Here is a 27,721-nt window from a genome sequence, read left to right as displayed (position 1 = left end):
TGTTTACGCCTGCCAGGTACGTGGCTTGGAGGAACATGCCATGACGGCGAGCCCAAAGCCACATTCTGACGGCTTCCTGACACAGAGGGCGAGATCCTGTGCCCCCCTGCTTGTTGATGTAATACATAGCAACCTGGTTGTCTGTCTGAATTTGGATAATTTGATAGGCCAGCCGATTCCGGAAAGCCTTTAGAGCGTTCCAGACCGCTCGTAACTCCAGAAGATTGATCTGAAATCGTCTTTCCTGGAGGGACCAAAATCCTTGGGTGTGAAGTCCATCGACATGAGCTCCCCCCCACCCCAGGAGAGACGCATCCGTAGTCAGCACTTTTTGTGGCTGAGGAATTTGAAAAGGACGTCACAGGGTCAAATTGGATCGAATTGTCCACCAATGTAGGGATTCGAGAAAACTTGTGGACAGATGGATGACGTCTTCTAGATTCCCTGCAGCTTGGTACCATTGGGAAGCTAGGATCCATTGAGCTGATCTCATGTGAAGACGGGCCATGGGAGTCACATGAACTGTGGAGGCCATGTAGCCGAGCAATCTCAACACGAGCGATCTCAACATCTGCCGAACTGTGATCTGCTGAGACGCCCGCACATGAGAGACGAGAGCCAGGAGATTGTTGGCTCTCGGCTCGGGAAGGCAGGCACAAGCTGTCTGAGAATCCAGCAGAGTTCCTATGAATTCTAGTTTCTGTACTGGAAGAAGGTGGGACTTTGGATAATTTATCACAAACCCTAGTAGCTGCAGCAGTTGAATAGTCATCCGCATTGACTGTAGGGCTCCTGCTTCTGAGGTGTTCTTCACCAGCCAATCATCGAGATAGGGGAACACGTGCACTCCCAGTCTGCGAAGAGCCGCCACTACGACAGCCAGGCACTTTGTGAATACTCTGGGTGCAGAGGCGAGACCAAAGGGTAGCACACAGTGCTCAAAGTGTCGTGTTCCCAGACGGAATCGGAGATACTGTCTGTGAGATGGCAGTATCGGAATGTGAGTATAAGCATCCTTTAAGTCCAGAGAGCATAGCCAATCGTTTTCCTGAATCATGGGAAGAAGGGTGCCCAGGGAAACCATCCTGAACTTTTCTTGGACCAGGTATTTGTTCAGGGCCCTTAGGTCTAGGATGGGACGCATCCCCCCTGTTTTCTTTTCCACAAGGAAGTACCTGGAATAGAATCCCAGCCCTTCCTGCCCCGGTGGCACGGGCTCGACCGCGTTGGCGCTGAGAAGGGCAGAGAGTTCCTCTGCAAGTACCTGCTTGTGTTGGAAGCTGAAGGACTGAGCTCCCTGTGGGCAATTTGGAGGTTTGGAGGCCAAATTGAGGGCATATCCTAGCCGGACTATTTGGAGAACCCACTGGTCGGAGGTTATGAGAGGCGCGCTGGGGTTTAGCCTGAGCCGGCTGTCGGGAAGGTGGATTGTACCTGCGCTTATTAAAAGCGTAGGAAGCATTCCTCTTTCCCCCAAAAAACCGTCTACCAGTTGAGGTAGATGCTGAAGGCGCCCGGTGGGAGAGCTTGTCGAATGCAGTGTCACGCTGGTGGAGCTGTTCTACCACCTGTTCGACTCACTCACCAAAAATATTATCCCCCCAGCAAGGCGCATCCGCCACTCGCTTCTGGACTCGTCTAGGTCAGTGCCACGCAGCCATGACAGTCTGCGCATCACTATACCCTGAGCAGCGGCTCTGGATGCAACATCAAAAGTATCGTAAGCACCCCTGGACAGGAATTTACGACACGCCTTCAGCTGCCTGACCACCTCCTGAAAAGGCTTGGCTTGCTCAGAAGGGAGCTTGTCCACCAACTGCCTCACATTATTCCGCAAGTGAATGCTCGTGTAGAGCTGGTAAGACAATTTTGGACACGAGCATAGCAGAATGGTAGGCCTTCCGCCCAAAAGAATCCATAGTTCTAAACTCACGCCCAGGGGGCGCCGAGGCATATTCCCTAGAATTCTTGGCCTTCCTTAAGGGCCAAATCCACCACCAATCATGAGGTAATTGGGTCTTCATTAACTCTGGGTCCCCGCGGATTCGGTACTGGGACTCAATTTTCTTGGGAATGTGGGGAGTAGTTAATGTTTTCCCCCACTTCGTCAACAATGTCTACCTAAGGACATTATGAAGAGGAACTGTGGTGGATTCCTTAGGTGGAGATGGATAGTCCAGGACCTTGAACATCTCAGCCCTGGGCTCATCCACTGTCTCCACAGGGAAGGGAATGGTCGTAGACATTTCCCGGACAAATGAAAGACTCACCGGGGGAGAAAGCTTTCTCTCAGGTGAGGGAGTAGGATCAGGAGGAAGACCACAGGACTCCTCAACCGAGAAATACCTGGTGTCCTCCTCCGCTTCCCATGAGTCCTCCCCATCGGTATCGGACATGAGTTGGTGAGCTTCGGTCCGAAGCCGGGCCTGTCTCGACGCCGAGGAACGATGTCCTTCGTGGCGTTGTCGAGATGAAGACCCCCGAGCCGCAGGCGATGAAGCTTCCTCCAGCGACGTCGGTGGGGAGTCAACCTGGGTTGGTAGCCGATACTGGTACCGCAAGCGGTAACTGGGTTGGAAACCTCACCACGGGCGACGAGCCAACCGTTGCCTCCCTCAACGGTACCGACGGCGCAAGCACCTGTGGTACCGGAACAGACGGCGCAAGCACCGAAGGTACCGGAGATGGTCGCAACAGCTCTCCCAGAATCTCTGGCAGTACGGCCCAGAGGCTCTCGTTCAGAGTAGCTGTAGAGAAAGGCAAAGGAGCCAGTACAGGCGACGATGACAGAACCTGTCTGGGGCTCGGAGTCGGTACCGGGCTGTCCTGGGCAGAGCACACCGACACCTGGGTGAGCGATCCTCCCGGCGTTGGCGCTCCTCGGGTGCCGAAGACCTTGGCGTCTCGGAGCTCTCGGTACCGTGGCGGGAAGGTGACCGATGGCGATGCTTCTTAGCCTTCACTCGAAGCACTCCAATGGTACCCTCCGGTACCGAAGAGGAAGACATGGAATCCACACGTCTCCTCAGGGCCGGGTCCGAAGAAGGTCGATCCCGGGGGACCTGTAGAACAGGAGTCCTCGAGGCAGGTGGAGACCCGCTCGATGGCTCACTGCCACCAGCATGGGACCTATGGACAAGCCCTTACCTGCACTCCGGACGTTGATGCAGTCTCCGGTACCGACATCGATACCGGCAATGACCTCAATACCGCCGACTCCGTCGATACCGAAGGACCGGACCTGGCTCCGAACAGAATGTTCCACTGAGCCAATCTCTTTGTGCCGCCTGAGTCCTCTTTTTCAACTGGAGGCACAAAGTACAGGCGTTGGGACGATGACCAGCTCCCAAACACTGAAGACATGAAACGTGTCTGTCAGTGAGCGAGATTGTCCGGTTGTACGACGTGCACTTTTTAAAGCAGCTGGTAGGCTTCGCCGGACATGGGCGGAAAAATCAGGCTGGCGAGGTCAAACGCGATGGTGTCGAAAAAAGAGGACACCAAACAAAGAAAAAAAGAGGTCCCGCACGGGCGGCCCAAAATGGCCACCAAAGAAAAAGAAAAAACTTACGGGAGCAAAGTTCTATGAAATAAAAGGAAAAAAAACTTTTTTTTTTAAAAACAGAAGATCACGAAAGCGAAAATAGCCAAAAAACCGGCGAAAAAACTCACGGGGAGTCCGTAAAACCACAGCGAGGGGTCTCTTGGCAGAGAACAGCAGCGAAGCAGCGTCCCGAGCCACGGAAAAAACAAGACTGAGCAGCACGCTTGCGTTCGGGAAGACGGTCGCGCATGCGCGATACGTATGGGAGCACAAGGCTAGCAAACTCTTTGTTGCTAGGGAGAATTCCGGTCCTGGGGCTGCCGTCGACGTCACCCATCTGTGAGAGCAAGCAGCCTGCTTGTCCTTGGAGAATAAAATCTAATATATATTTCAGCCTGCTTTTTCAGTTTCGTTTCTATCGGAAGTATTGGCTTGGTGCCAATCCAAGGTTCTCTCCTTCCCTAGACATCTGCCATTTAGCACAGATCAGTAAAGATTAGATACTGCAGACTGGAGAGGAAACTGGAGAGTCTTGGGATCGGAGGCAGTGTATTATTATGGACTAAGAGCTGGTTAAAAGATAGGAAGCAGAGAGTAGGGTTGAATGGTCATTATTCTCGATGGAGAACGGTAGTTAGTGGGGTCCCTCAAGGGTCTGTGCTGGGACCGCTGCTTTTTAACATATTTATAAATGACCTTCAGATGGGAGTAACTAGTGAGGTAATTAAATTCGCAGATGACACAAAGAGGGGCATAATTGAACGTCGCCAGCGAAATAGATCACCGGCAATCTATTTTGGTGGTGGCGCAACAGCTGGCCGGAACCGTATTATCGAAAAAAATGGCCGACCATCTTTTTTTTCCGATAATACAGTTTAGCCCGGCCAAATGCCAGAGTTCACCAAGTTTGAGATTGCCGGTTTTGTTTTTCAACGATAATGGAAAAAAAATGCCAGCCATCCCGGCGAAATCCAAGGCATTTGGTCGTGGGAGGAGCCAGCATTTGTAGTGCACTGGTCCCCCTCACATGCCAGGACACCCAACTGGGCACCCTAGGGGTCAGTGCGGTGGACTTCAGAAAAAGCTCCCACATGCATAGCTCCCTTACTTTGGGTGCTGAGTTCCCCCCCCCCCCCACCCCACAAAACCCACTACCCACAAATGTACAACACTACCGTAGTTCTTAGCGGCGAAGGGGGCAACTACATGTGGGTACAGTGGGTTTTGGAGGGCTACCATTTACCAGCACAAGTGTTACAGGTAGGGGGGATGGGCCTGGGTCCGCCTGCCTTAAGTGCACTGCGGTACCCACTAAAAGTGCTCCAGGGACCTGCATACATGCAGGCCTCTGGGACTTGTTGCTGCTGTATAACCTTGGCACACCAGTTGACACCTGAAGACTAATCTCTTTGAAAAAGTCCTTTATTGGAATAAGCATGTTTACTCACAGTTAACTGCAGATCAGAGGTTGTGCCCCACTGGCAAAGAGTCTCCCTGGTACTGAGATGAGCAGTAGGTCAGAGCTGGCAGAATGGTGTACAATGCCCTCTTTCAGCAACATTCAAGGTAATAACTGTTCTCTAACGTGGGTAACACATGAAAGAGATCTAAAACTGGCTTACAAAAATGGCCACTACCTCATGGACTACCGGAAACAAAACTGGACACACACTGACCCAGTTTGCAGGGGGAAAAGCACCATGGGAGTAGAGCCCACTACCCTACACCCACCACAATGCATTGCTGATGTGACTCTGCAGTGCACCTAACAGAAAAGGTGTCACACTCACCCGAGAGCCAAATCACAACCAGGGAAAGGCTGTCAGAGGATAGAACACATTCTGCTGTCATGGAGGTGGGTACGGCATTTGAGGCTGGCAAAATATGTTTATAATTGTGTTTTTTAGTGTGGGAGGGGGTTGGTGACCACTGGGGGAGTACGGGGAGGTCATCCTCGATTCCTTCCGGTGGTCATCTGGTGAGTTGGGGCACCTTTTTGAGGCTTGGTTGTGAAAATAAAAGGACCAAGTAAACCCGGCGAAATACTGCTTAACGCCGCTTTTTTTTTTCCATTATCCGCGAAAGCCGGCCATCTGGTAGCCACGCCCATGCCCGCCCATGTCCCGCCTTCGCTACGCCGCCGACACGCCCCCTTGAACTTTCGCCGGCGAGACGACGGGAAAGCGGCGATGCTGTCAAAAAAGCCGCTTTCGATTATACGGCCATCTCCCGATTTATGTCGGAAAATGGCTGGCGATCACTTTCGAAAATAAGCCTGATAGTTATCCAGGGTCGTCTCGTCACAGGAAGAGTGTGAAAGATTACAAGAGGACCTCGTGATAATGGGGGATTGGGCGTCCAAATGGCAGATGAAGTTCAACGTTGACAAGTGCAAAGTGATGCATGTGGGAAGGAGGAACCCAAATTACAGCTATGTCATGCAAGGTTCCGCTTTAGGAGTTACGGACTAAGAAAGGAATCTGGGAGTCATTGTGGATAGGACGTTGAAATCTTCAGCTCAATGTGCTGCGGCAGCTAAGAAGGCAAACAGAATGTTGAGTATTATTAGAAACCACTCGCCTCCACCTACCCTCCTCTCCTCCTTCCTGTACACATTAATTGATTTGATTACTTTTTTGTCTATTAGATTGTAAGCTCTTTGAGCAGAGACTGTCTTTCTTCTATGTTTGTGCAGCGCTGCGTATACCTTGTAGCGCTATAGAAATGCTAAATAGTAGTAGTAGTAGAAAAAGGGATGGAAAACAAGAATGAGGATGTTATAATGCCGTTATATCGTTCCATGGTGCGACCGCAACTGGAGTATTGTGTTCAATTCTGGTCGCCTTATCTCAAAAAAGATAACGGCATTGGAGAAGGTGCAGAGAAGGGCGACGAAATGATAAAAGGGATGGGTCAACTACCTTATGAGGAGAGGACTCTTTAGCCTGGAGAAAAGGCGGCTGAGGGGTGATATGATAGAGGTCTACAAAATAATGAGTGGGGTAGAGCAGACAGATGTGAAGCATTTGTTTACGCTTTCTAACAATAATAGAACCAGGGGACACAAGCTGAAATTAGAATGTGGTAGGTTTAAAACAAATCGGAGAAAGTTTTTCTTTACTCAGCGCGTGGTTAGACTCTGGAACTCACTGCCAGAGAAGGTAGTGACAGCAGCTGGCCTTGCTGAGTTTAAAGGGGGTCTGGACAGATTCCTGAAGGAAAAGTCCATCAATCGTTATTAAATTTTGAGTTTTTGCCAGGTTCTTGGGGCCTGGATTGGCCGCTGTCGGAGACAGAGTGCTGGGCTTGATGGACCTTTGGTCTTTTCCCAGCGTGGCAGTGCTTATGTACTTATATCCTATCTTCATAAACCACAGCCGCCATCCCCCCCCACAGTACTAGGAAGCAGCACAGAGAACTGAGGAAAAGCAAAGTACTCACGTTGACAACAGAATCCTTGAACTTGATATGCAGCCGGTAGTTGGAGATAGCAATGAGCGAGTCACTAGCACGTCCCAGGTACTCCACTGCCTCTCCCTGCAGCACTGGGAATGGGACCTAGTAGCAGGCAAAACAACACATGTCAGAACACAATCAACTGTGTTAATACAATCAAAATTTCATATTTTCAAAACCATCAAACCCACAGTAATGAGGACTGTCAAAGCCTGGTGGAGAAGGCTGAGGAGAGACAAAGTGAGAGGAGTACAAGGGGAGAAGAAAGGGTATCAGGGAGAACAGTACCTGAAGGCAGAAGGGAACGTAGTAAATGACGGCAGAAAAAGCCCTGCACGGTCCATCCAGTCTGCCCAACAAGATAAACTCATATATGCAGCTTTTTGTGTATACCTTATCTTGATTTGTACCTGTCTTTTTCAGGGCACAGACCGTATAAGTCTGCCCAGCACTATCCCCGCCCCCCAACCACCGGCTCTGGCACAGACCGTATAAGTCTGCCCAGCACTATCCCCGCCTCTGGCACAGACCATATAAGTCTGCCCAGCACTATCCCTGCCTCCCACTACCGGCTCTGCCACCTAATCTCGGCTAAGCTCCTTAGGATCCATTCCTTCTGAACAGGATTCCTTTATGTTTATCCCACGCACGTTTGAATTCCGTTACCGTTTTCATCTCTACCACCTCCCGTAGAAGGGCATTCCAAGCATCCACTACTCTCTCCGTGAAAAAATACTTCCTGACATTTTTCTTGAGTCTGCCCCCCTTCAATCTCATTTCATGTCCTCTCGTTCTACCGTCTTTGCATCTCCGGAAAAGGTTCGTTTGCGGATTAATACCTTTCAAATATTTGAACGTCTGTATCATATCACCCCTGTTTCTCCTTTCCTCCAGAGTATACATGTTCAGGACAGCAAGTCTCTCCTCATGCGTCTTGTAACACAAATCCCATACCATTCTTGTAGCTTTTCTTTGCACCGCTTCAATTCCTTTTACATCCTTAGCAAGATATGGCCTCCAAAACTGAACACAATACTCCAGGTGGGGCCTCACCAACGACTTATACAGGGGCATCAACACCCCCTTTCTTCTGCTGGTCACACCTCTCTCTATACAGCCTAACATCCTTCTAGCTATGGCCACGTATTAGAGGAAACAGGAAAGGGAATCGGTGGTGCATGGCAAAGGGTTCAAATAAAGTTACTCATTTCTTGCATCTCTTTCAGTCTGACTTGATTTATAGGTTAGCAAGAACAGCAGAGTGCTCTCCAGTTGATCTTACACAGTAACATAGTAAATGACAGCAGATAAAGACCTGTACGGTCCATCCAGTCTGCCCAACAAAATAAACTCATATATAGCGAATGCTACATACCTGTAGAAGGTATTCTCCGAGGACAGCAGGCTGATTGTTCTCACTGATGGGTTGACGTCCTCGGCAGCCCCCTACATCGGAAAGTTTACTAGCAAAGGCCTTTGCTAGTCCTCGCGCGCCCATGCGCACCGCGCATGCGCGGCCGTCTTCCCGCCCGAAACCGGCTCGAGCCGGCCAGTCCAGTATGTAGCAAGACAATACACTTCAAGGGAAGACTCAACTCCAAAGGGGAGGCGGGCGGGTTTGTGAGAACAATCAGCCTGCTGTCCTCGGAGAATACCTTCTACAGGTATGTAGCATTCGCTTTCTCCGAGGACAAGCAGGCTGCTTGTTCTCACTGATGGGGTATCCCTAGCCCCCAGGCTCACTCAAAATAAGAACCATGGTCAATTGGGCCTCGCAACGGCGAGGACATAAATGAGATTGACCTAAAAAATTTACCAACTAACTGAGAGTGCAGCCTGGAACAGAACAAACAGGGCCCTCGGGGGGTGGAGTTGGATCCTAAAGCCCAAACAGGTTCTGAAGAACTGACTGCCCGAACCGACTGTCGTGTCGGGTGTCCTGCTGCAGGCAGTAATGAGATGTGAATGTGTGGACAGATGACCACGTCGCAGCTTTGCAAATTTCTTCAATGGAGGCTGACTTCAAGTGGGCTACCGACGCAGCCATGGCTCTAACATTATGAGCCGTGACATGACCCTCAAGAGCCAGCCCCGCCTGGGCGTAAGTGAAGGAAATGCAATCTGCTAGCCAATTGGATATGGTACGTTTCCCTACAGCCACTCCCCTCCTATTGGGGTCAAAAGAAACAAACAATTGGGCGGACTGTCTGTGGGGCTGTGTCCGCTCCAGGTAGAAGGCCAATGCTCTCTTGCAGTCCAATGTGTGCAGCTGACGTTCAGCAGGGCAGGAATGAGGACGGGGAAAGAATGTTGGCAAGACAATTGACTGGTTCAGATGGAACTCCGACACGACCTTTGGCAAGAACTTAGGGTGAGTGCGGAGGACTACTCTGTTATGATGAAATTTGGTGTAAGGAGCCTGGGCTACCAGGGCCTGAAGCTCACTGACTCTACGAGCTGAAGTAACTGCCACCAAGAAAATGACCTTCCAGGTCAAGTACTTCAGATGGCAGGAATTCAGTGGCTCAAAAGGAGGTTTCATCAGCTGGGTGAGAACAACATTGAGATCCCATGACACTGTAGGAGGCTTGACAGGGGGCTTTGACAAAAGCAAACCTCTCATGAAGCGAACAACTAAAGGCTGTCCTGAGATAGGCTTACCTTCCACACGGTAATGGTATGCACTGATTGCACTAAGGTGAACTCTTACAGAGTTGGTCTTGAGACCAGACTCAGACAAGTGCAGAAGGTATTCAAGCAGGGTCTGTGTAGGACAAGAGCGAGGATCTAGGGCCTTGCTGTCACACCAGACGGCAAACCTCCTCCAATGGAAGAAGTAACTTCTCTTAGTGGAGTCTTTCCTGGAAGCAAGCAAGATGCGGGAGACACCCTCTGACAGACCCAAAGAGGCAAGTCTACGCCCTCAACATCCAGGCCGTGAGAGCCAGAGACTGGAGGTTGGGATGCAGAAGCGCCCCCTCGTCCTGTGTGATGAGGGTCGGAAAACACTCCAATCTCCACGGTTCTTCGGAGGATAACTCCAGAAGAAGGGGGAACCAGATCTGACGCGGCCAAAAAGGAGCAATCAGAATCATGGTGCCTCGGTCTTGCTTGAGTTTCAACAAAGTCCTCCCCACCAGAGGGATGGGAGGATAAGCATACAGCAGGCCCTCCCCCCAATCCAGGAGGAAGGCATCCGATGCTAGTCTGCCGGGGGCCTGAAGCCTGGAACAGAACTGAGGGACTTTGTGGTTCACTCGAGATGCGAAGAGATCCACCAAGGGGGTGCCCCACGCTTGGAAGATCTGGCGCACCACTCTGGAGTTGAGCGACCACTCGTGAGGTTGCATAATCCGGCTCAGTCTGTCGGCCAGACTGTTGTTTACGCCTGCCAGATATGTGGCTTGGAGCACCATGCCGAGACGCGGGCCCAGAGCCACATGCTGACGGCTTCCTGACACAGGGGGCGAGATCCGGTGCCCCCCTGCTTGTTGACATAGTACATGGCAACCTGGTTGTCTGTCTGAATTTGGATAATTTGGTGGGACAGCCGATCTCTGAAAGCCTTCAGAGCGTTCCAGATCGCTCGCAACTCCAGAAGATTGATCTGTAGATCGCGTTCTTGGAGGGACCAACTTCCTTGGGTGTGAAGCCCATCGACATGAGCTCCCCATCCCAGGAGAGACGCATCCGTGGTCAGCACTTTTTGTGGCTGAGGAATTTGGAAGGGACGTCCCAGAGTCAAATTGGAGCAAATCGTCCACCAATACAGGGATTTGAGAAAACTCGTGGACAGGTGGATCACGTCCTCTAGACCCCCAGCGGCCTGATACCACTGGGAGGCTAGGGTCCATTGAGCAGATCTCATGTGGAGGCGGGCCATGGGAGTCACATGAACTGTGGAGGCCATGTGGCCCAGCAATCTCAACATCTGCCGAGCTGTGATCTGCTGGGACGCACGCACCCGCGAGACGAGGGACAACAAGTTGTTGGCTCTCGCCTCTGGAAGATAGGCGCAAGCTGTCCGAGAATCCAGCAGGGCTCCTATGAATTCGAGTTTCTGCACTGGGAGAAGATGGGACTTTGGGTAATTTATCACAAACCCCAGTAGCTCCAGGAGGCGAATAGTCATCTGCATGGACTGCAGGGCTCCTGCCTCGGATGTGTTCTTCACCAGCCAATCGTCGAGATATGGGAACACGTGCACCCCCAGCCTGCGAAGTGCCGCTGCTACCACAGCTAGGCACTTTGTGAACACCCTGGGCGCAGAGGCGAGCCCAAAGGGTAGCACACAGTACTGGAAGTGGCATGTGCCCAACTGAAATCGCAGATACTGTCTGTGAGCTGGCAGTATCGGGATGTGTGTGTAGGCATCCTTCAAGTCCAGAGAGCATAGCCAATCGTTTTGCTGAATCATGGGGAGAAGGGTGCCCAGGGAAAGCATCCTGAACTTTTCTTTTACGAGATATTTGTTCAGGGCCCTTAGGTCTAGGATGGGACGCATCCCCCCTGTTTTCTTTTCCACAAGGAAGTACCTGGAATAGAATCCCAGCCCTTCTCGACCGCATTGGCGCTGAGAAGGGCGGAGAGTTCCTCTGCAAGTACCTGCTTGTGCTGGAAGCTGTAAGACTGAGCTCCCGGTGGACAATTTGGAGGTTTTGAGGCCAAATTGAGGGTGTATCCCTGCCGGACTATTTGGAGAACCCACTGATCGGAGGTTATGAGAGGCCACCTTTGGTGAAAAGCTTTCAACCTCCCCCCGACCGGCAGGTCGCCCGGCACTGACACTTGGATGTCGGCTATGCTCTGCTGGAGCCAGTCAAAAGCTCGCCCCTTGCTTTTGCTGGGGAGCCGCGGGGCCTTGCTGAGGCGCACGCTGCTGACGAGAGCGAGCGCGCTGGGGCTTAGCCTGGGCCGCAGGCTGTCGGGAAGGAGGATTGAACCTACGCTTACCAGAAGCATAGGGACCAGTCTTCCTTCCCCCGAAAAATCGTCTACCTGTAGAGGTAGAGGCTGAAGGCTGCCAGCGGGAGAACTTGTCGAATGCGGTGTCCCGCTGGTGGAGAGACTCTACCACCTGCTCGACTTTTTCTCCAAAAATGTTGTCCGCACGGCAAGGCGAGTCCGCAATCCGCTGCTGGAGTCTATTCTCCAGGTCGGCGGCACGCAGCCATGAGAGCCTGCGCATCACCACACCTTGAGCAGCGGCCCTGGACGCAACATCAAAAGTGTCATAAACTCCTCTGGCCAGGAATTTTCTGCACGCCTTCAGCTGCCTGACCACCTCCTGAAAAGGCTTGGCTTGCTCAGGGGGAAGAGCATCAACCAAGCCCGCCAACTGCCGCACATTGTTCCGCATGTGTATGCTCGTGTAGAGCTGGTAAGACTGGATCTTGGCCACGAGCATAGAAGAATGGTAGGCCTTCCTCCCAAAGGAGTCCAAGGTTCTAGGGTCTTTGCCCGGGGGGCGCCGAAGCATGCTCCCTAGAACTCTTAGCCTTCTTTAGGGCCAGATCCACAACTCCAGAGTCATGAGGCAACTGAGTGCGCATCAGCTCTGGGTCCCCATGGATCCGGTACTGGGACTCAATCTTCTTGGGAATGTGGGGATTACTTAGTGGCTTGGTCCAGTTCGCAAGCAATGTCTTTTTTAGGACATGGTGCAAGGGAACAGTGGACGCTTCCTTAGGTGGAGAAGGATAGTCCAGGAGCTCAAACATTTCAGCCCTGGGCTCGTCCTCCACAACCACCGGGAAGGGGATGGCCGTAGACATCTCCCGGACAAAGGAAGCAAAAGACAGACTCTCGGGAGGAGAAAGCTGTCTCTCAGGAGAGGGAGTGGGATCAGAAGGAAGACCCTCAGACTCCTCGTCAGAGAAATATCTGGGGTCCTCCTCTTCCTCCCACGAGGCCTCACCCTCGGTGTCAGACACAAGTTCACGAACCTGCGTCTGCAACCTCGCCCTGCTCGACTCGGTGGAACCCCGTCCACGGTGGGGGCGTCGAGAGGTAGACTCCCTCACCCGCATCGGCGAAGCTCCCTCCGCCGACGTAGTCGGGGAGCCTTCCTGGGAGGTGGCCGCTGTCGGCACCGCACGCGGTACCGACGTCGGGGACCTCAACCTGGGCGATGGGCCAGCCGGCGCCACGCTCGACGGTACCGGAGGCGCAAGCACCGCCGGTACCGGAGGGGTAGGGCGCAACAGCTCTCCCAGAATCTCTGGGAGAACGGCCCGGAGGCTCTCGTTTAGAGCGGCTGCAGAGAAAGGCTGAGAGGTCGATGCAGGCGTCGACGTCAAACCTGTTCCGGGCGAGGAGGCTGTTCCGGGCTGTCCAGAGTGGAGCGCATCGACACCTCCTGAACAGAGGGTGAGCGGTCCTCTCGGTGCCGATGCCTGCTGGGTGCCGAATCCCTCGGCGACCCAGAGCTCTCGGTGCCGACATGGGAGGAGACCGGTGTCGATGCTTCTTCGACTTCTTCCGAAGCATGTCACCGGAGCTCCCCGGCACCGACGAGGAGGACGTAGAATCCATCCGTCGCTTCCTCGGGGCCGAGACCGAAGAGGGTCGATCCCGGGGGGGCTGTACCGCAGGAGCCCTCAGGGTAGGAGGAGACCCACCCGAAGGCTCACCGCCACCAGCAGGGGAATGGACAGCCCTCACCTGCACTCCTGACGATGCACCTCCGTCCGACGACATCAGCAGACGAAGTCTCGGTACCACCGACGTCGATGCAGTCGCCCGATGCCTCGGCGCCGATGCAGAGGTCCGATGCCTCGATGCAGTCGATGGAGTGGCAGCCAAGGAAGATGGTCCGGACGCTGACGACGTCGATGCACTCGATGCCTCCGGTGCCGACGAAGAGCCCGAGAACAAAACGTTCCACTGGGCTAATCTCGCTACCTGAGTCCGCCTTTGTAACAGGGAACACAGACTGCAGTTCTGGGGGCGGTGCTGGGCCCCTAGACACTGAAGACACGCAGAGTGCCTATCAGTGAGCGAGATTACCCGGGCGCACTGGGTGCACTTCTTGAAGCCGCTGGAAGGCTTCGATGTCATGGGCGGAAAAATCACGCCGGCGAAATCAAAAGCCGAAATGGCGAAAATTGAAGCACCAAAAAGGGAGAAAAATCTCGACCGAGTCCAAACTAGGCCTACCCCGACAACGAAAGAAAACTTACGGGGCAAAAGCTGTGAAAAATTACGGGAAGGGCAGAAAACCCGAAAGGGTCTTCCGGAACACTTCCGGAGCGCTTCCTGAACTTTTTGAAGAAAACAGTGAAAAAAACACGTCGAAAAGGACGAGCGAGGTCGACTCTCTGGGGCACGAACGGCGTAACACGACCGTACCGAGCGCGGACGAAAGAAGACTGGCCGGCTCGAGCCGGTTTCGGGCGGGAAGACGGCCGCGCATGCGCGGTGCGCATGGGCGCGCGAGGACTAGCAAAGGCCTTTGCTAGTAAACTTTCCGATGGAGGGGGCTGCCGAGGACGTCAACCCATCAGTGAGAACAAGCAGCCTGCTTGTCCTCGGAGAAACTACTTTATGTACATACTAGTAAAAAAAGCCCCGTTTCTGATGCAAATGAAACGGGGGCTTTTCTTCTGTGTGCATGTGGGAGTGTGTGTGTCCCTGCCCTCTGCCCTCTCTCCCTTCCCCTGCTGTCTGTCCCCTCCCCCCTCCGAGTGAGTCGAGTCCTTCAGTGTTAAGTTTCTTGCTGCGCTATGTTTGTGTTACAGAGATAGTGAGGGCTTCTGCCCTCTCTCCCCTCCCTCCTCTGAGTCCTTCACTGTTACAGAGAGCGCGATTTGATTTCATGCTTTGCTGTGTTTTCCTTCACTGTTTGTGTTACAGAGAGAGCGAGGGCGGGGCAGACACTCATGGGGAAACCGGATATCTCTCCCCCTTCACACTTCCGGCTGGAGGCTTCATTTAGAACGTTGGTGGTGCCTTTTATATATAGAGATGTACTACAATTCGACATGTCCAGTGTCTTTGACATGGTTAATCATGAAATACTATTACATATACTAGAATACTTCGGAGTAGGAGGCACAGTTCTCAAATGGTTCAAAGGATTCCTGACCACAAGATCATACCAAGTAACAACGAACGCGGACAGATCACCCCCATGGATATATCTCCAAATGTTGCCCGGGAGGGAAAGGTTAGGACAGCTGTTGTACTGGGTGATTCGATCATTAGGCATATAGATAGCTGGGTGGCTGGTGGACGTGAGGATCGCCTGGTGACTTGCCTGCCTGGTGCGAAGGTGGCGGACCTCACGCGTCACCTAGATAGGATTTTATATAGTGCTGGGGAGGAGACGGCTGTCTTGGTACATGTGGGTACTAATGACATAGGAAAATGTGGGAGAGAGGTTCTGGAAGCAAAATTTAGGCTCTTAGGTAGAAAGCTGAAATCCAGATCCTCCAGGGTAGCATTTTCTGAAATGCTACCTGTGCCACGCGCAGGGCCCAAGAGACAGGCAGAGCTCCAGAGTCTCAATGCGTGGATGAGACGATGGTGCAGGGAGGAGGGCTTTAGATTTGTTAGGAACTGGGCAACATTCTGGGGAAGGGGGAGCCTATTCCGAAAGGATGGGCTCCATCTTAACCAGAGTGGGACCAGGCTGCTGGCATCGGCGTTTAAGAAGGAGATAGAGCAGCTTTTAAACTAGAAATGGGGGGAAGGCCGACAGTCGCTCAAAAGAGCATGGTTCGGGATAAGGTATCTTTCAAAGATATCACCATAACAGGGAAGATAGAGTATCCTGATAGTGAGGTTGCAAAAGAGATTGTAGTAGATCGGGTATCTTTAAATAACAATAAAAATCAGACAAAAGATTGCCAATTAATACTGTCAAGTACTAAGCATGATGTACTTAGGAACAACAAACATAGTTTGAAATGTCTATATGCGAATGCCAGGAGCCTAAGAAATAAGATGGGGGAGTTGGAATATATTGCACTAAATGAAAAATTAGATATAATAGGCATCTCTGAGACCTGGTGGAAGGAGGATAACCAGTGGGGCACTGTCATACCGGGGTACAAATTATATCGTAGTGATAGGGTGAATCGGATTGGTGGAGGGGTAGCATTGTATATTAACGAGAGCCTTGAATCAAATAGATTGAAAATTCTGCAGGAAACAAAACACTCCTTGGAATCACTGTGGATTGAAATTCCATGTGCAAAGGGGAAAAGGATAGTGATAGGAGTGTACTACCGTCCGCCTGGCCAGGACGAACAGACGGATGCGGAAATGTTAAAGGAAATCAGGGACGCAAACAAACTGGGCAACACAATAATAATGGGGGATTTCAATTACCCGCATATAGACTGGGTTAATGTAACATCTGTACACGCAAGGGACATAAGATTTCTTGATGAAATCAAGGACAGCTTCATGGAACAGCTAGTTCAGGAGCCGACAAGAGAAGGAAAAATACTAGACTTAGTCCTTAGTGGTGCTCATGATCTAGTGCAGGGGGTAACGATACGAGGGCCGCTTGATAACAGTGATCATAATATGATCGGTTTTGATATTGGCATTGAAGGAAGTGAAACTAGGAAATCAAGTACGCTAGCGTTTAACTATAGAAAAGGTGATTACGACAAAATGAGAAAAATGGTGAAAAAAAGACTGAAAGGAGCAGCTCGCAGAGTAAAAAACTTGCATCAGGCGTGGATGCTGTTTAAAAACACCATCCTGGAGGTTCAGGACAATATATTCCACGTATTAGAAAAAAGGGAAAAAAGACTAAACGTCAGCCGGCGTGGCTAAACAGTAAGATAAAGGAAATCATTAGAGCCAAAAAACAATCCTTCAGAAAGTGGAGAAGAGAACCAACTGAAAGTAACAGGATAGATCATAAGGAATGCCAAGCCAAATGCAAAGCGGAGATAAGGAGGGCAAAAAAGGACTTTGAGAAGAAATTAGCGTTGGAAGCAAAAATACATAGTAAAAATTTTTTTAGATACATTAAAAGCAGGAAACCGGCCAAAGAGTCGGTTGGGCCGCTGGACGAAAATGGTGTTAAAGGGGCGATCAAGGAGGACAAAGCCGTAGCGGAGAAATTAAATGAATTCTTTGCTTCGGTCTTCACCGAGGAGGATTTGGGGGGGACACCGGTGCCGGAAAGAATATTTGAAGCGGGGGAGTCGGAGAAACTAAACAAATTCTCTGTAACCTTGGAGGATGTAATGGGTCAGTTCAGCAAGCTGAAGAGTAGTAAATCACCGGGACCTGATGGTATTCATCCCAGAGTATTAGTAGAACTAAAAAATGAACTTGCGGAGCTACTGTTAGAAATATGCAATCTGTCCCTAAAATCGAGTGTAGTACCGGAAGACTGGAGGGTAGCCAATGTTACTCCGATTTTTAAGAAGGGTTCCAGAGGAGATCCGGGAAATTATAGACCGGTGAGTCTGACGTCGGTGCCGGGCAAGATGGTGGAGGCTATTATTAAGAATAAAATTGCAGAGCATATACAAAAACATGGACTGATGAGACAAAGTCAGCACGGATTTAGTGAAGGGAAGTCTTGCCTCACCAATCTAATGCATTTTTTGAGGGGGTAAGCAAACATGTGGACAATGGGGAGCCGGTTGATATTGTATATCTGGATTTTCAGAAGGCGTTTGACAAAGTGCCGCACGAAAGACTCCTGAAGAAATTGCAGAGTCATGGAATCGGAGGTAGGGTATTATTATGGATTAAGAACTGGTTGAAAGATAGGAAGCAGAGAGTAGGATTGCGTGGCCAGTATTCTCAGTGGAGGAGGGTAGTTAGTGGGGTCCCGCAGGGGTCTGTGCTGGGTCCGTTGCTTTTTAATGTATTTATAAATGACCTAGAGATGGGAATAACTAGTGAGGTAATTAAATTCGCCGATGACACAAAATTATTCAGGGTCGTCAAGTCGCAGGAGGAATGTGAACGATTACAGGAGGACCTTGCGAGACTGGGAGAATGGGCGTGCAAGTGGCAGATGAAGTTCAATGTTGACAAGTGCAAAGTGATGCATGTGGGTAAGAGGAACCCGAATTATAGCTACGTCTTGCAAGGTTCCGCGTTAGGAGTTACGGATCAAGAAAGGGATCTGGGTGTCGTCGTCGATGATACGCTGAAACCTTCTGCTCAGTGTGCTGCTGCGGCTAGGAAAGCGAATAGAATGTTGGGTGTTATTAGGAAGGGTATGGAGTCCAGGTGTGCGGATGTTATAATGCCGTTGTATCGCTCCATGGTGCGACCGCACCTGGAGTATTGTGTTCAGTACTGGTCTCCGTATCTCAAAAAAGATATAGTAGAATTGGAAAAGGTACAGCGAAGGGCGACGAAAATGATAGTGGGGATGGGACGACTTTCCTATGAAGAGAGGCTGAGAAGGCTAGGGCTTTTCAGCTTGGAGAAGAGACGGCTGAGGGGAGATATGATAGAAGTGTATAAAATAATGAGTGGAATGGATCGGGTGGATGTGAAGCGACTGTTCACGCTATCCAAAAATACTAGGACTAGAGGGCATGAGTTGAAGCTACAGTGTGGTAAATTTAAAACGAATCGGAGAAAATTTTTCTTCACCCAACGTGTAATTAGACTCTGGAATTCGTTGCCGGAGAACGTGGTACGGGCGGTTAGCTTGACGGAGTTTAAAAAGGGGTTAGATAGATTCCTAAAGGACAAGTCCATAGACCGCTATTAAATGGACTTGGAAAAATTCCGCATTTTTAGGTATAACTTGTCTGGAATGTTTTTACGTTTGGGGAGCGTGCCAGGTGCCCTTGACCTGGATTGGCCACTGTCGGTGACAGGATGCTGGGCTAGATGGACCTTTGGTCTTTCCCAGTATGGCACTAATGTACTTATGTACCTGAATGTGGAGTTCCCCAAGGATCCCCCCTCTCACCAACCTTATTCAACCTAACGATGATACCTTTAGCCAAACTTCTAGCCAACCAAAACCTCAACGCCTACATATATGCAGATGACGTCACAATCTACATCCCGTTCAAACATGATCTAAATGAAATCACCAACGAGATCAACCAAAGCCTCCAAACAATGCACACATGGGCAGATGCATTCCAACTGAAGCTTAACGCAGAAAAAACACAATGTCTTGTACTCACCTCACAACATAACACAAAAATTTTCTCCACCATAATCACACCATACTGTTCTCTTCCTGTCTCACAAAACTTGAATATTCTTGGAGTCACCATTGATCGAAACCTCACTCTTGATACCCACGTGAAAAACACGACGAAAAAGAAGTTCTACTCCATGTGGAAACTCAAAAGAGTAAAACCGTTCTTCCCGAGACACATCTTCCGTACCCTGGTACAGTCAATGGTAATAAGTCATCTGGACTACTGCAACGCATTGTACGCTGGCTGTAAAGAACAGACTATCAAAAAACTCCAAACTGCCCAAAACACTGCCGCCAGACTCATATTTGGAAAAACCAAATATGAAAGTGCAAAACCCTTAAGAGAGAAACTCCACTGGCTCTCACTCAAGGAACAAATTGCATTCAAGATCTGCACGATTGTACACAAAATCATTCACGCAGATGCCCCAATATATATGCTAAACCTCGTGGACCTACCTCCCAGAAACGCCACAAGATCATCCTGCAAATTTCTCAACCTACGCCCCCCCCCCCCAAGCTGTAAAGGACTAAAATACAAGTTGGTGCATGCCACTACCTTCTCTTACAGGAGCACAAAGCTATGGAATGCATTACCTACAGACCTGAAAACAATCAACGAAATAACCACCTTTCGCAAAGCTCTGAAGACACACTTCTTCAACAAAACCTACAATGAGAACCGATAATTGATAACATCACTAAACCACCCCACCAACCTACTCAGTTATGAAAGTCCACCTTCTATAACTACCCTAATCAATCCCTTCTTTCCTCTCTCTTCCCTACTTAATCTTTACACAATACTCACTGTATCTGATATCCTGAAATGACAATGCTATTAAAACTATGTAAGCCACATTGAGTCTGCAAATAGGTGGGAAAATGTAGGATACAAATGCAGTAAAATAAATAAAATAATATATGTATACCTGACCTTGATTTGTCCTTGCCATTTTTAGGGCACAGACAGTAGAAGTCTGCCCAGCACTAGCTTTGCTTCCCAATTACCCGGTGTTGCCACCCAATCTCCACTAAGCTTCTGTGAATCCATTCCTTCTGAACAGGATTCCTTTGTGTTATCTCACACATTTTTGAATTCCATTAAAGTTTTCATCTTCACCACCTCCCGCGGGAGGGCATTCCAAGTATACACCACTCTCTCCGTGAAAAAATACTTCCTGACATTTTTCCCGAGTCTGTCCCCTTTCAACCTCATTTCATGTCCTCTACCACCTTCCCGTCTCCGGAAAAGATTTGTTTGCGGATTAATACCTTTCAAATATTTGAACGTCTGTATCATATCACCCCTGTTTCTCCTTTCCTCTAGGGTATACGTGTTCAGGTCAGCAAGTCTCTCCTTGTACATCTTGTAACACAAATGACATACCATTTTATAGCTTTTCTTTGCTTGTGTAGCCTGCCAGTACAGTTCAGGATTTCTAGCTCTGTACATTTGGGAGAGATCCTTCAATCTTTGCTTTTCAGTCTAATTTGAACCTCAAACTGGTACAAACAATTTAAAGGTAAGGTAGGAGGTATGTTACTTAGGTATTCATACACTAGGCTGCAAAAGATGAAATAATGTGGCATCAGGCAGATATTATTGCTGCCTGGTCCACCTTTCTTCAAAGCAGCAGTGATCGGTGCATTGCTGAAAAGTCTCATTTTCTTGTTTACTCAGATTATAAAGCATTTCCTTTTGTCTATTTTGTAAAAAGAACGGGAAAGGAAAATGAGATTTGATATACCACATTTCTGTGGTTTTTGCAACTACATTCAAAGCAGTTTACATAGTATATACAGGTACTTATTTGTACCTGGGGCAATGGAGGGTTAAGTGATTTGCCCAGAGTCACAAGGAGCTGTAATAAGAACTGAACCCAGTTCCCCAGGATCAAAATCCACTGCACTAACCACTAGGCTACTCTTTTACTAGCAACATTCAATGTAGAATCTCAACTAGGGAAAGGGGAATTGATATACTGCCTTTCTGTAGTTTTTGCAACTACATTCAAAGTGGTTTACATAGTATATATAGGTACTTATTTGTACCTGGGTTAACTGACTTGCCCAGAGTCACAAGCAGCTGCAGTGGGAATCAAACCCAGTTTACTGCACTAACCACTAGGCTACTCCTCCATGTAGAATCTCAAATAGGGAAAGGGAAATGGGACTTGATAAACCACTTTTTTGTGGTTTTTACAACTACATTCAAAGTGGTTTACATAGTATATACAGGTACTTATTTGTACCTGGGGCAATGGAGGGTTAAGTGACTTGCCCAGAGTCACAAGGAGAAGCAGTGGGAATCAAACCCAGTTGCCCAGGATCAAAGTCCACTGCACCTGTGAAGTGGCTGTCCTTCAAGTTCAAACTTTGAGGATGAAAGATGAAATGGGATCAGGAAAGAGAGAGGCTGGTTGAAAGGTTGTGGATCAACAAAAAAAGGTTAAAAAATAGGTCATTACTAGATTTTATTACCCGAGGGGGGAGGAAGTTTGTTAAATTCCAATATATGGCAGAATGAGAAAAAGATGTAAGGGGGAAGGGTCCTGGAGAAAGCTTTATGAGATAGAAGGTAAGTGCAGGGCCGTCGAGAGACATGGCCGGGACTGGGGAAGAACCAGACTGCAGAAAGCCCCCCCCACCCCCCCCAACATTGCTCCCGCACCTTTTGTCTTTGCCTTTAAGGGGGGGCTAGGCCCGGCACCAGAAAGCCACTCACACCGCCCCCCCCCCCCCCCCATTCGCACAGTTGCTCCCATACCTTTTTGTCTTTGCCTCCAAGGGGGGGGGGGGGGGCGCAGGCAAGCCGTTTCCTGCATGCCTGCTGCCACAGTCTGTCTTCTGTTCCTGTCCGTGCTGGGAATCAGGACCAGGATTATTGCAAGAACATGATATGTAACTAATGCAATCATCCAGGTCCTGGGTGGCACACAGGAGCAGGGGAGGACAGACCCAGAAGCACGCAGTGAGAAGCTTGCCGGCGCCGGGTCCCCCCTTGGAGGCTGGGCCCAGGGAATTTTTGACACCCCCCCCCCCTCAGCGTCCCTGGTCTGTGCACTGAGAAAGGCAAGGACAAATCAAACGGGAATACCTATAAAGTATCACATACCATGTAAATGAGTTTATCTTGTTGGGCAGACTGGATGGACCGTACAGGTCTTTATCTGCCGTCATTTACTATGTTACTATGTATGTGGTTGGCAATTATATTGATATAAGCATTTTCCTTAAAGATTCTCTATAGATACATCTAACACCAGCCAGACTAAATAAAAAAATTTACCCAGAAACCTCAAATAGATGTTAGGGAGGGAACACTCTTGCTCATATGAAGGACTTGTGAGAGGGATAGAGAAGTTTTAGGGAAGGGTGGGGGGTGAAATCTAGTGGTGGGGAGGCAAATCAGGGCTGAACTGAAAGTCTGCCTGCTGGGTTTGTTACCTGGAAGACTAGGTAAAGAAAGGTGGCAATTAGTAAAGATGGGAATCATAGAGGCAAGATGTGAGATAGCTGGACATTAGAAGCAGAGAGAAGATCCCACTCTAGCTATCAGCCCCTAGGCATTCTAAACTGGAAAACGTAACAGACAAGCAAGCAAAATAATAAATTGAATAAGGAGGAGGAGGAGGAATGGAGCAAGATTGGAAGGCTAGGACAATTTGAGAGAGGTATTTATGAGACAGAAGGGTTAGAAATTAAATATTGTGATTTTTTGTGATTGTTGGTAACAGTTATCAAGGTTGTATACTAACTTTTTCCCAGAAACTTCAATAAAAAAGTAAAGTTAAAAAAACTTTCAGTATGAAAAAGTGTAGGCACAAAAGTCAAGAAAGCCTGGGATTGAATATAGCTAAAACAGAATGTTTACTTGTTCATAGAGGAAGTTCTTTTCCTCGGCTTGTATTATCAAGGGATGGTTCTATCATATCTGCTAAGGATCATGTACGTAGTTTGGGGGCTGACTTAAGATGCCAGCCTCTCTTTGGAGACCCATATTTTTCTGTTTCTGACTTTGCTCAACTGGTGTGCGCTTTTGTAATCTCTGGAGTACCCCACTGTCGGTCAGGTTTTCAGAATATCCACAATGAACAGGCATGACAGATTTGCATGCAGTGGAGTCAGTGTATTCAAATGAACGTCATGCATATCCACTGTGGATATCCTGAAAACTGACTGGCGAGGGGTACTCCAGGACTGACTTGAGAAACACTGGTATAGATTATAGCTAAAAGCTGCTGCTCGTTTTCTGAATAACTCCCCAAAATGTTGACATCTCTGCACTGGCTGCCTACTGTAGTGTTGCTGTTTTAAATTGTTGGTTTGGGCTTTCAAAGTTTTTCATTCTATAGCCAAAGTGCTTAAGAAGCTACCTTTCTATGCACCTTGTCGTACTTTGCATTCTTAAAGTGAGAGATGATTCCTTCTTCAAATTCTTTTAAACTTGTGTGTACTCATAAGCGTGTATATTCTTATTCTTTGATATTTCTGTGGAATCATCATCCTTTATTCATTAGGAATACTGATAACCTTGAGTTTTGTAAATGTATTAAAACTTGGTTGTTTAATTAGGTAGAAATTCCAAAAATTATAGGTTAGCTTTTGTATGCTTAATGCTGTTACAACATATTTTAGAAGATGGATTTTGTACCTTGTGATTTATACTATGACTAGTAACGAAGGCCCATTTCAAATCGCAATGAAACGGGCGCTAGCAAGGCTCCCCTCCGTCCCTTTGTGTCTCCGTGTGTCGCCGGCCCCCCTGCAGCCTCCGTGCGAATGTGCTGTGACCCTGGCCCTTTTGGCACGCCCCCCAGCGTCCGTGACCGTTCCCTTCCCCCCGATGTGTGTGTTGCCAGTGCACCCCCTTCCATCCCCACCGATGTCGTTGCTGCCGGCGCTCCCCCCTCTCCAAAGGCCCCCCCACCCCACTGACCTGCCGAAACAGAAGATTTCAGCATCATGTGAATGCCCCTGCAGTAGGAACCGATAGAGTAACGTGTGCTCCGCCCTCGACGTCATCGCGTTTTGAAGCGAGGGCGGAGCAGAGCTACAGTGCAGTACAACGTTGGAGCTGAGAATGTGCTCCGCCCTCAACGTCATAACGTTTGACGCGAGGGCGGGGCCCACAGACTGTGATTTTGTGTGGCTTCAGAGCTTCAAACTTACGAACCTGGCTTCAGTGACGTCAGTGCAAATAGAACGTTGAGGGTGAGTTTTATATATATATATATTTTATATATCGTTTGTTATCATGATTATGTATGTATGATTATGAATGTATTTTTGTAATCTGTTTTGGCTGTATCGATAAGAGTGGGTTAAATACATGTATAAATATATAAACAAATTTCTTCAAAAAGGCAGTAAATAAAGCCAAATAAATAAGCAAGCAAGCACAGAAGAGTGCTAGCTACAAAAAAAAAAAAAAGAGTGAAAGCCAAAGAAAAACAGGGGTTTATGGACTTGTGGTAAATAAGGCTCTCTTCCTTCCACTCCATACCCATGTTTTAGTCATGACTTACATGTAACTTCTGGCTGGAAGGGGGTGGGGAATTCTGATGAAGATCAACAGCAGCAAACCCAGGGTGGGAGTAGTTTAATAGGAAGGGTTTTTACAAACTTTTAAGCTCCAATATTTATTTGTTGCATTTGTATCCCACATTTTTCCACTTATTTGCAGACTCAATGTGGCTTACAATACTACATCATGACAAGCGCCAATCAAGAGTAGATAAACAATTGGTTGCATAAAAAACAAGTGTAACATAATGGATATAATCAATTCAATAAAGCATACAGATTATCAAGCAATTAGTGATGTGTTGGAATTCCTATTATTATTATTATGGTAAATTTTGTTAAAAAGGAAAGTCTTTAAAGATTTTCGAAAGTTGATAAGGTCGTGAATACTTTTCAGATCCAGTGGTAATGCATTCCACAGCTGCGTGCCAATGTAAGAAAAACAAGATGCGTGCATTAGTTTGTACTTTAGACCTTTGCAGCTAGGGAAGTGAAGTCCCAAGAATGTGCGTGCTGATCTTTTAGCGTTCTTGGGTGGTAAATCAATAAGGTCTGACATGTAAGCCGGAGCATTTCCATGAATGATTTTATAAACCAGAGTGCAAACTTTGAACACAGAACGTTCCTTAACTGGGAGCCAATGGAGCTTCTCTCTTAGAGGTTTAGCACTTTCGTATTTTAATTTTCAAAAAATGAGTCTATCTGCGGTGTTTTGGGCTGTCTGAAGTTTCTTGATGATATACTCTTTAGAGCCAGTATACAGCACATTGCAATAATCTAGATGACTCAACACCATTGATTGTACCAGGTTCCGAAAAATGCCTCTTGGGAAGAAAGGTTTTAGTCTTCTAAGCTTCCACATTGAATGAAACATCTTCCTAGTTGTATTCTTTGGCGTTCAAGTGTGAGATTACGATCAATGGTTACTCCAAGAATCTTCAAAGTGTCTGAGACAGGAAGGGAAAAGTTTGGAGTGGTTATGGAGGTGAATTTGCTTGTGTTATATTGTGATGTAAGACACTGTTTTTTCAGCATTAAGTTATAATTGAAAGGCATTCGTCCAAGAATGCATAATTTGGAAGCTGTGGTTGATGACATCCATTATTTCCAGTAGACAGCCAAAAAATTTTACGTAATCTATGGAATTAGTAGGTAACATGAGTCGTAACTTAATTTTCTCTTTGAAGTAGTTAGCAAGATTATCTGCTGACGGTAGTATTTTGCTATTACAGGTAATCAGTGTGGTATCTAATAGTTTGCTCACTAGTTGGAAGAGTTGTTCTCAATATCTTCTCAAGAATTATTGAACTTTATACTCATCTACAACTGTTACAAATATTACAAAATCTTTATTATACCACAATTTCTTAACATAATTACATCACCCATGTTATCTAAAAAAATCCCCAATCACATTCAAAATCTTTCACTCCAATCATCCACACACACTTATCTTAAAAATCATACCTTCTAATAACGAACAACTTCACATATATTTAAACTCCTAATGAGTAGGCTGAATACACAATCTATAATGTGTCTAATACAATTTAACAACTACTCCATATCATAGATGCCTGCATTCTTTTTTATCTTTTATATTCTTCTTTATATACAGATTTCCATAATAGTGTCTCTTCCTTTGTCTATTTTCATAATTGTCCAAGGAACAATGACATGTTCTTAATTATTGCTGACTCCATCAGGTTTCTGCCAAATCATGTCACTTCTGCATTCACCACTATGGAGTATATTTCAATTCAATATCCATACTCATCACGGAATAAATATTCTGTAGTAGTTCTATCGCTTTAACTTTATCGGGCAAAAATTCACGCCCTTACAATAACTCCCATCTTATGTCCATTGAGGTAACCTTGTCCAGACCCTACACGATCGTGTTTCGCTTACAAAGCGTCTTCAGGGGTCAAGAGTCGGCTCAACCAGGTTGTGAGACTCTCAATAGCCTCGGATGTGCTGGTGATAACGTTCACAAGAATTATTGAACAGTACAAAAAAGGGGGAAGGGGAGGGGAGGAATTTTCAAGGCTTCTGTTTGTTCCCAGTGAACATAAAAATAGTTTTGGTGATTGGTGTGCTGTCCTATCAATATTGTAGTTCCTTTTCCTCTTTACTGCTTGTTGCTTTAAATTAATCTGCACACCGCTTTGTTCTGCTCACCAGTTAAAGCGGTATAATAAGTTCAGTAAACCGTAACAGTTAAATTAGAGCTTTCTGCACTGCTGGAGAGCTCCCTGACCCCAGGACAGAAGCCCAACTTGACCTATTGCTTTACCTCCAGACCCTCAAAAACTGAGGGCAATCACCAATGGGATTGGAATTCTCTGCCTCTGATATAACAAAGATGACACTGCCTCCTTAATTCTGTAAAATTGCACACCCAACTATAAGTACATAAGTATTGCTATACTGGGAAAGACCAAAGGTCCATCAAGCCCAGTATCCTGTTTCCAACAGTGGCCAATCCAGGTCCCAAATACCTGGCAAGATCCCAACTATGTAACTAGTGTGCAAAGTTGTGCACACAATTTATAGAAAAGGATCAGTTACACATGTTCATTTCAGCATTTATATCATGCTTACACCAAAGTGGTTTAGAGTTTCACTTTACAGGTACTAGATCTATCCCTACAATCCAAGTAGTTAATTGGTGCTTACCAATTGGCAATAATTGGTGTTAATTGGCAGTAATTATCAGTTACATACAACTGCCCCTAGTCGGTATTCTATAACCTGTAAGGGGGTTTGGACCTGGGAAGGGCATGGATGGGTCACAGGCATGCCTAGCAGTTGTGCACACAAGTTATAAAATACTTGTATTTACATGCCTGTCTACAGTTAGATGTGAACATTTTCTCTCTTCTCCTCCATTTCTCCCCTTTGCTTTTATTGCATTGTAAACTGCTTTGAAGACTAGTACAGGCCATATGGCGGTATACCAAGTGGAAATAAATAAAAAATAATCTTAAGACAGAGGGAAGAAAAAAAGTTGCAATAGTTCTGTGGAAGGGATATTAGCA

The 27,721-nt window shown here is 47.9% G+C and overlaps 1 protein-coding gene across 3 annotated transcripts in view; it reads right to left on the bottom strand.

Moving 5' to 3' along the window:
• Positions 1-27,721, bottom strand: part of MTMR4 (myotubularin related protein 4) — a 314,547-nt gene that overhangs the window by 212,377 nt on the left and 74,449 nt on the right. For all 3 annotated transcript variants that reach the window (XM_030222077.1, XM_030222079.1, XM_030222076.1), the window contains one exon: positions 6,986-7,102. In XM_030222077.1, coding sequence (XP_030077937.1) covers positions 6,986-7,102 — 117 coding nt within the window. The remainder of the gene's footprint in view (positions 1-6,985; positions 7,103-27,721) is intronic.

This window comes from Microcaecilia unicolor, chromosome 13, assembly GCF_901765095.1.
Source record: "Microcaecilia unicolor chromosome 13, aMicUni1.1, whole genome shotgun sequence".
NCBI lineage: Eukaryota > Metazoa > Chordata > Amphibia > Gymnophiona > Siphonopidae > Microcaecilia > Microcaecilia unicolor.
The sequence above is the reverse complement of the archived record's forward strand: the minus strand, read 5'-3'. Positions and strand labels throughout refer to the sequence as shown.